The 8,354-nt window shown below is 61.7% G+C and overlaps 2 protein-coding genes across 2 annotated transcripts in view; both read left to right on the forward strand.

The window, feature by feature from the left end:
- Positions 1 to 495: 495 nt before the first annotated feature.
- Positions 496 to 6,600, forward strand: ADGRG1 (adhesion G protein-coupled receptor G1). Its single transcript, XM_082005544.1, has 13 exons — positions 496 to 550; positions 1,081 to 1,506; positions 2,027 to 2,150; positions 2,233 to 2,380; positions 2,465 to 2,587; positions 2,761 to 2,877; positions 3,391 to 3,436; positions 3,752 to 3,852; positions 3,934 to 4,049; positions 4,643 to 4,917; positions 5,538 to 5,649; positions 5,916 to 6,184; positions 6,358 to 6,600. Exons 1-13 carry the CDS (start codon positions 511 to 513, stop codon positions 6,477 to 6,479), a joined length of 2,019 nt encoding a protein of 672 aa, XP_081861670.1. The 5' UTR covers positions 496 to 510; the 3' UTR covers positions 6,480 to 6,600.
- A 1,117-nt stretch (positions 6,601 to 7,717) lies between these two features.
- ADGRG3 (adhesion G protein-coupled receptor G3) overlaps positions 7,718 to 8,354 on the forward strand; it is a gene marked incomplete at both ends in the record, with an annotated part of 4,907 nt that continues 4,270 nt past the window's right edge. Inside the window, 1 exon segment of the mRNA XM_082005628.1 lies at positions 7,718 to 7,886. Within this exon segment, the coding sequence (XP_081861754.1) occupies positions 7,718 to 7,886 (169 nt within the window).

Here is an 8,354-nt window from a genome sequence, read left to right on the forward strand (position 1 = left end):
TGAGTAACGGATGAAAGGGGCTGATCCTGCCCTCCGACCACCCCAATAAAATCCCAGCGGCACCAGTGCAGCAGGATGGGCTGAAGCCTTTTTGGGATTCAGCATTCCCCATCCGGAGGAGATGCTTTGCCGGCACAACCGCCACGCCACGGTTGGCATTCGTGCGCTGTTCAAGTGATCCGGGTGTCTCCCATCGCCACCGGCATTTTGCCACCCCGGATCCGTGTTTTTGGGACACACGTGCATGATTCCCGAGGGGGCAGCAGGGCTGTCGGCCTCCCCGGTCCGTCTAGACCAGGGTGCCCGGTGTTCCTGGCTCTTCCCGGTGGCAGAGGCACCGGGGAGCCGGCCGTGATGCCGGCCGGTGTCCCACCAGTACAGCCTTTGCTCTCCACCCCCTGACCCCACGGTACGGGTGATACCGAAATACTCCTGTGGCCCCTTTCCTTTGCACCCTTCCAGGCTCTGCTTTCTCCTTGGAGGCCAAGCCAAAGCAGAGAGCTGCCCGGGATGAAGGTCCTCCTCCTGCTCCTTCTCTCCCCCCTCCAAGGTAGGCTGTGCCCAGCAACGTCCTGCCCTGGGCCGGTGGACCGGATTTGGGCTGCTGGCTGTAATTGGCAGCCCCCCCAAAAATTGGCTGGGGGGCACCAAGAGGTGTTTGCAGCTGTGGCTTCCACAGAGACGAAACATCTCGTGGACCATCGTGTCTCTGGTGGGGGTCTCCGGGGCAGGATGGGTCCTTTCCAGAGAAAGGTCTTGTTCTCCATCCATCCCTTCCGGGGATGCAGAGCTCCTCGGTCTCTGCCGACACAGGCGGTCGCACCTGGGAGAGCGTGGTACCAAGAGATGGGAAGTCCCCCCGCCCCAGGGGCCTCGGCTCCCCGGCAAACCGTTGCCGCATGGCCGTAGGGACGTTGGGGAGGTGGCCAACATCATGCAGCCCACCCGGGACTGGGTTGGGACGCCCGGGGCAGAGAGCCTGGCGTGCCGCACGCGACGGCTGCCGCAGGGGTGTGGTGTTTGCCGGGGGTGGCCACCCCTCCGGCTGAACCGGTGTCTCCGTGTGCTTGTGTGATGCAGGGGTGGGAGCCAGTGGCCGCTGGGAAGAGGATTTCCGCTTCTGTGGTGACCGAAACCAGACCCAGAACAGCTCCGTTGTCTACGAGCACGGTCCTGCCACCATCTCCATCGAGAACACGGCCCAGGCACTGATAATAAAAAGGCCCTTTTTGCCAAACAGGAGAAACTCTTACTACACGTACAGCTTGCCCCGCGCTTTGGGCAGGTACCGCTTCTGCATCTACTGGTTCAAGGCCAACGGGACCCTGAGGCTGGCGTACGGGAAGCAGAGCTTCCTCCTGGGTGGGGACCCGTCTAGCAGCATCACCTGGGGGGAAGAAAGTCAGAAGACTGAAAGAACCAGCACCTCCATCTTCAACGTGTCCTACGTCTTGAAGGGCGGGAAGAACACCTCCCTTCACAGTGCATCTGAATACTTCTTCCCCGGTAAAGGCAATTCCATGTTATTTTAATGAAATAAGGGGCTCGTTTCATCCCCAGCGCGCTCTCTAGCCAGCAGCAGAGCATCGGTTCTGTCCCAGTATGTGCTACAGCATGATGATGTGAAGACACAGCTGAAGGGTGATGGAAGGGGACCTAGGTTTGCTCGAAGCAGCCCAGAGGCAGCCCGTGGTACCCAGGCTCCCTCAAGATGAAGATGGAGATTTTCAAGTGTTTTGCCCCCTAAAATCCTGGGATTTTGCAGAGGCTTCGAGGGTCCCATCTGCACTGCGAGGCATCTAGCTAGCCTCAGCCAGCCTGGTGCTGATGGCCTCGGTGGGAGCTGAGCTCTGGGCGGCAGGAGAAGCCCTCTGGGTTGGGGTCTCCATCAACTCCCCAGGCTTGGGGTCACCTTGAAGCCCTCTGCTTTCTGCTCCCACCGGGGCTGTGCCCAGCTGGCTCGGGGCACGGGGAAGCGAAGCTCTGCCCGTGCAGCTCACGCCGTTTCCTTTCGTGTGCCCGTCAGCCTCTCCGGAGAGCATGCCCGTCTGGGAGCAAGACGTGGAGGAGCAGCTCAATGCCTTGGACAGCCTCATTGCCCAGCCCCCGGCGCCAGCCGCGGGGGCCACGGACCAGCAGATGCTTCGGCGGTGAGTTCCCGGCTTGTGCCGTTCCCGCTGCCGCCGGTGCGGTACCTGCTGCATCCTGCTCACTGCACCTCGTCCCCGACAGCAAACTCGGGGAGCTGGAGAAGACGCTGGCCAAGGTGGAGCTCGAAGGGCAGAACCAGACCTTTGGGAAGGCCACCGTGCACGCGACCGTCCTGAGGGTCCAGCCCGCTCGGGCTCCTCGGCACCTAGCCTTTGCTTCCCAAAGAGAGGTGGGTCCTGGGCAGCCTGCCCCGCTGGTCTTGGTCCACCAGCATCCTCTTCCAGCCTCTCTCCTGACGCGTCTTTCCTTGCAGGAGGGTGGAAAGGTCCACGGGTTTGCGGTGGACCTGCCGAGCAGCCTGTTCACGACGGTGACGGAGAAGGTGGCGGAGCACAGGGTACTCCTCATGGACATCAACAGCCAGACCATGTTCCAGGTAACGCCCAGACGCGTGGCATGGTGGGGTGTCCCCGCCGTGCTGGGGGCTCCGGGGGTACAGGGCGGCAGGGATGCCGCCCAGACCAGGGTGCCGGTGCTCGCTTGGAGAAGATCAATGCCCAGCAGCTCTCCCTTCCCGCACTGCCACCGCTGCCTCTTCTGATCCAACAGGATGAGAACAGCAGCCACATTCTGGGTGACAAGGTGGTCGGCATCTCCCTGGTGGACGCAGTGGTGGCAAACCTCTCCGACCCAGTGGTCCTCACTTTCTTCCATGACCAGCTGCCGGTAGGTCGGGAAACAGCCTCATTGAACCTCTTCCCACCAGGAATGGAGGGGCAAGGAGGGCTCAGGCCCTGCCAGCTTAGAGAGTGGTCACAATCCAGCAGGTCAACGTCCTTGGCCAGCCTGTACAGGGCCTGCTGCGTCTTCTGGAGCTGTATCATGATCACAGCTTCACTGTGTGCACTGGTGGTGGCACTGCCAGCGCCTGTCCAGGAGATGCGGCTTTGCAGATGTGTCGCCTCCAGCACAATCTCCAGGGCTGGGGGACACTTTAACAGTCCCTTGGCTCATTCATGGCCCCTGCTCAAAGCTGAACCTCTTGTTTGGAAAAGGGGACCTGGGAGGAGGCAGCTGCTCCTCCAGGTCTCTGCCTGGAGCCCACTCCCATGATACGGGATGGTTGGTCTCCTGAGACCATCTCGCCTCCTGCCCCATCTTCTCCCCTATCGAATGTGCTGGCCGGGCAGCAAACCCACAGCCGCATCCCGATCAGGGCCCATGGTTTTGTCTTTGCAGAGGAACGTGAGCCCGCTGTGTGTCTTCTGGCAGGAGGACACCACTGGTGAGTGCTCCTGCACTTTTGTGTGAAGCCAGGGTAAAAATTGCTCTGCAACCTCCCTCTCTTGCCCCAGCTCCATAAACCTTTCCCACGGGGTTGATTTCAGGTTTTTCCCTCCCTAGCTAACCTAAGACGTCCCTCCCTAGGGATGGGTCCCGATGCTGAGGGTGCTGTCTGAGTGTGTGTTGCTTGGCATGGGACAAGCTGGGACCCCCACTTTTGTCCTCCCCCTGCCACGGACACCTTTCCCTGAAGATCCACCAACCCGAAGCAGATGTTCCTGCTGCTCACCCGACGCTTTCCCTTTCTCTTGCACAGCCAGCTCTGGGAGCTGGGACAGCTACGGTTGTACAACGGCAAGGGGGGGCAGCCGGACGGACTGCAGATGCAACCACCTCACCTACTTTGCTGTGCTGATGGTGGGTAGCACCTTCCCGCTGCTCTCTACACCGTTCCCACCGGCTGTTCTTCCTTCCTACCTCGTTCCTCCTTCTCCTCAGGTATCCTCTCCGGAGATCACCTACATACACAGGGATTACCTGAGTATCATAACCTACATCGGCTGCCTGATCTCGGCTTTGGCATCCATTTGCACCATCTTCTTCCTCTACTTCAGGTACAGTCTGACTTCACCCCACGCTCCCCGTCTGTGTCCTGTCCGTTGCCACTACACCTGGGTGGGTGCAAGCTCTCCCAGTGCAGTTGGTGGCCTGGCTAGAAGCATGATGAAGGAGCCATGCTTGAAGAAAGCAGCGTTCTGCTCTCCAGAAACCACCCCGTTGGTCAGGTCTCCCGCAGGGTGCTCAAAAACACTGGCTGTTTTCAATGATTTTGGAAAATCAGCTTGGTCATTGTTATGGATCTGGCAAGCAGAAGCCTACAAAGGTCTTTTCAAGGGCCCAGTGGAAAACATGAGTGTCTTCTCCTGAGTCATGTCACTGACCCTGCGTAGATGATTCAGAGCTGAAATGATGTTGCTCCCCACCTGCCATGGCCTAGACCTGAAATGCTGCAGGGTCAGCTGCAGGGACCTGAATTTACACATGGTCCCACCCGTGGGTTTAGGCTCTCGACCCCTGACACCACCAGGAGGGTCTCCTGGCTCTTCTGGCTGGGGCGAGTTGCCCCGTGCGGAGCTGTGGTGTGTTGTGGGGCACTAGTGATGCTGGCCAGGCATGGCGGTGAGGTCTCCCCACCTCAATTCTCCAGAAGCAAGCAGCGAGACCAGATCATGAGCATGCACATCCACATGAACCTGCTGGGCGCCATCTTCCTCCTGGACGTCACCTTCCTCATCTCTGAGCACTTGGCTTCCAGCAGCAGCGAGGCGGTCTGCAGAGCCGGGGGGCTGTTCCTGCACTTCTCCCTCCTGAGCTGCCTCACCTGGATGGGCATCGAGGGCTACAACCTCTACCGGCTTGTGATCGAAGTCTTCAACGCCTACCATGACCACTTCCTCCTCAAGCTCTGCCTGGTGGGCTGGGGTGAGCATGGGGGAGGCAGAGATGCCCTGAGGGCATGGGCCACAGGATGGATGGGCACCCGGGTAGGTCTTTCCCACCGTATACGGTGCCCAGATGGGGATGGAGATGTAGCTGTGGGGGAACAGATATCTGAAAGCAGAGGGGTGTCTCAGTTGAGCGATGTGGTGGAGAAGGAGGCTCGATGGCTGAGAGCAGAAGCTGGTGCTAGGGCAAGGGTGGGTCACCCTGGAGGTCACCCAGCAAAGGAGGCATGTGAGGGCCACTACTTGGGGTCTTTAAATAGTGTCGGGACCCTCTCTTTCTGAAAGAAACATCCAGGACAGCCCAGAGAGACGGGTTTGATGCAGGGAGCACCCATGCATCTCTGCTGTGCTTTGGGCAGGAGGCCATGGTAGGAAGATCTTTTGTGGCCTAAAATTCCATTACGCTGGGGTCCCCCCTCGCTCCCGGGCTGGGGCTTACACCAGGCATCCGTGTTGCGTGCTCCATCCTCGGTTCCCCCCTTGGGAGGGAGGATGTTGGTTTGTACTCTACGCAGGGAGAAAGGGGCAACAAATCCTTCCAGAAGGTCCAAGGGCTGGGGACTAGGGCAGCTGCTTCACTCTGTTCTTGACACCCAGGACTCCCTTTCTTCTGTGTGATGCTGATCTTCCTGGCTAGCTGGACAAACTACGGCCCCTTCTCCATTCCCGTCTATGAATCTATTGGTGGCAAATCCACCAATGCAACCATGTAAGTCATGGGAGATGGGTTGCCTGGTCCCTGGTCTTAGATAAAGTCAACCAGCTAAACCTTCACCAGGTCCTACAGGCTTTCCTTTGGCCACTTGTGGCTTTTCTGGGGCTTTGTGCAGGGTGGTGGTGGGGGATTCCCCCCTCGGGGTTTAATTGAGCTGCGTGCTGGGCTTCCCCCATACCTTTGTGCTTCTCCCAACCTTTCCACCTCGTGCCCCCGTGGGACGACACGGCATAACCCTCTGCCCTTTCTCCTCCCTCCAGATGCTGGATCACGAGCCCCCTGATCCATAACGTTGTGAACCTGGGTTTCTTCAGCCTGGTGTTCCTCTTTAATTCGATCATGCTGGGGGCCATGGTCCGGGAGATCCTCCGGCAGAACAAGAAAGGCCACAAGCTCAAGCACGTCCTAGCCCTCTTTGGGCTGAGCATCCTGCTGGGAATCCCCTGGGCACTGGTCTTCTTCTCCTTCACCTCTGGTGTCTTCCGCCTCGTCTCCCTCTACATCTTCACCATCATCAACTCCCTCCAAGGTGAGCCTGGAACCAAAGGTCCCTCCTCCGAAGGTCACCGGGGCTTTCATGGGGTGCTGGTGGGGTGGTGATGGGGTATGAGAGGAGCCATCCCTGGCAGGCTGGCGGGCTCGCTCTCGGCTGCTGTTGGTCGTTGGAGGGGGTTCACCCACCCTTCCTCCCTCCTCTCCCAGGTTTCCTCATCTTCCTCTGGTACTGGACCATGGTGCTGCAGGCGAGAAAGCCCCCTGACTCGCAGAGCAGCTCCGACAGCGTCAAACTGCAGCCCAACAGCAGCCAGAGCCACCTCGGCTGAGCCCCGCCATGGCCGCGCCGCGCCACGCCGGGGCTCCCCCGTGCAGAGGACGGCGGTGGGAAGGACCGACACCGTCCGCTTTGCTACCACACCTGCCTCGTATGGCTGCTAGGAGCCCGGGGACCTGCGGCGGGGCCGGCCAACCCGAGCCCCTTGCCACTGCCGGTGTCCCCCCCCCCCCGATTTTCCCACCCCACCGCGTCCTGCCAGGCAGCTGTGCATCCCTCGGCCGGGTATCCTGGGGGCAGGAGGGAGGGGTGCTTGCCCGGGCAGCGAGGGATGCAGAAAGCAGAAGGGGCAGGGACAGGGTCCCTGGAGCCACCAGACGTCCCCTCCTGTGCCCTGAGGCCGGGGATGATGGGTGGGAAAGGCCCCATCTTCAACCCTTCTTGGCGGTCACTGAGAGGGATCCTTCCCTGGTGAAGACAGAGTAACTCTGCCCCCGCGATACCCTCTAGCAGCTGAAATAATCTATTTTTGTTATTTTGTTCAATGTCTATTTTTGGATGGCGTAGAAGTCTAACGAGCGCGCCCGCGCACCGGACTTGTGCCCATTAAAGTCGTTCCTGCTGGGAGCGCGGCTCACGGGGGTCTCTCTGCTGGGCGCGTTGGGATCCGTCCCTCGGCCGCGGTTATCCCATCCCCGGGGGCAGGACCCGGCGTTTCAGTCCCTGCCGAAACCGGGACCGGTAATGGCGCTCCTGGCAGAGCACTGGCGCGGCGGGGGTCGGGGTGACGGAGCGGGGCACGGCGGCTCGGGAAGCCGCTGCAGCCTCCGGGGACCGTCGCCACCCAGCGCAGAGCGCGGCTCCCCCGGCCGCGCCGCTCGCGCCCGTCTACCGTCCCACCGGTTCCCCTTCCGGACGATGCTCCGCTTGCAGCTCATCCCCCCCCGCCCAGCTCCCGGCCGGGGCGAGGGACCTTCCCGGGAAGTGGATGTTTCGTCCCCGGCGGCTCGCGGCGATGCCCGGCGCCGTGCCCCGTTCGGGACAGGGATGCCTCGACACGTCGCCGGGCTGGCGTCGATGAATTCTTCGATGAAGAATTGTGGCCGGATGGTGGGGCGGGGGGGGGGGGGGGACGGGGGGGAGAAGGGGAAGAAAAAAAGCCCCGAGTCATCCAGGGGAAGCGGCCGAGGGGGAAACGACGCGGCTCTGACGGTGCTCGCTGTCACTGCGAGCCGGGGCAGGAGGTCACTTGCCAACCCACGGGAAGGCGCGAGGGGTTCGCAGCGGGAAATGAAGACGCGGCCGGTGGCTCGGGAGCGCCGGGGGAGCCCGGGGAGGCGCAGAGCCGCGGGGACGCGGGGAGCAGCGCGCCGTGGGACGGCCGGGCGCGGCTGGGAGACCCCGCAAAGCAGCGCGGACCTGCTCCTGGGCACCGTCCTGCTGCTCCTGCTGCTGCCCGGTGAGCGGCGGGTCGGGGGGACGTGGGCAGCCGCTGCGGGGGGGGGGGGGGAAGGGGGGGGCGCGTGGGCTTTTGGGGGGGCAGGTTTTCCCATGGGAAAATGTTGACCCAAAGACCGCGGTGGTGTTTCACCCCGAAATCTGGCCAGGCCGGAAGGCAGCGTCCCCCCCGGGAAGGGCGGAGAGCTGGCAGAGGCGAGCGGAGGGGGGCGGTTTGCCACTGGGGGCTACTTCACAACCCTGGACCAGCAGCCCGGGGTCTCTTCCACAGGCCACCCCGGGGGGCTGGACGCGGTGACGAGTCAAGACAGGCATGGTGGCTTTGCCTTCACCAGCCCCGGTGGCTGTCCAGTCGCTTTTTGAAGCCCACGTAGCAGGAGGGCTGCTCCTTTCAAAGCTGGCAGCTGCCAGACTCTCCTGCCTCTTCCTCCTGTGGGCGGGGGGAGGACTGACCCTGGATTTTGGGGTT

Source organism: Phaethon aethereus (genome assembly GCF_964289735.1).
Source record: "Phaethon aethereus genome assembly, chromosome: 13".
Taxonomy (NCBI): Eukaryota; Metazoa; Chordata; class Aves; order Phaethontiformes; family Phaethontidae; genus Phaethon; species Phaethon aethereus.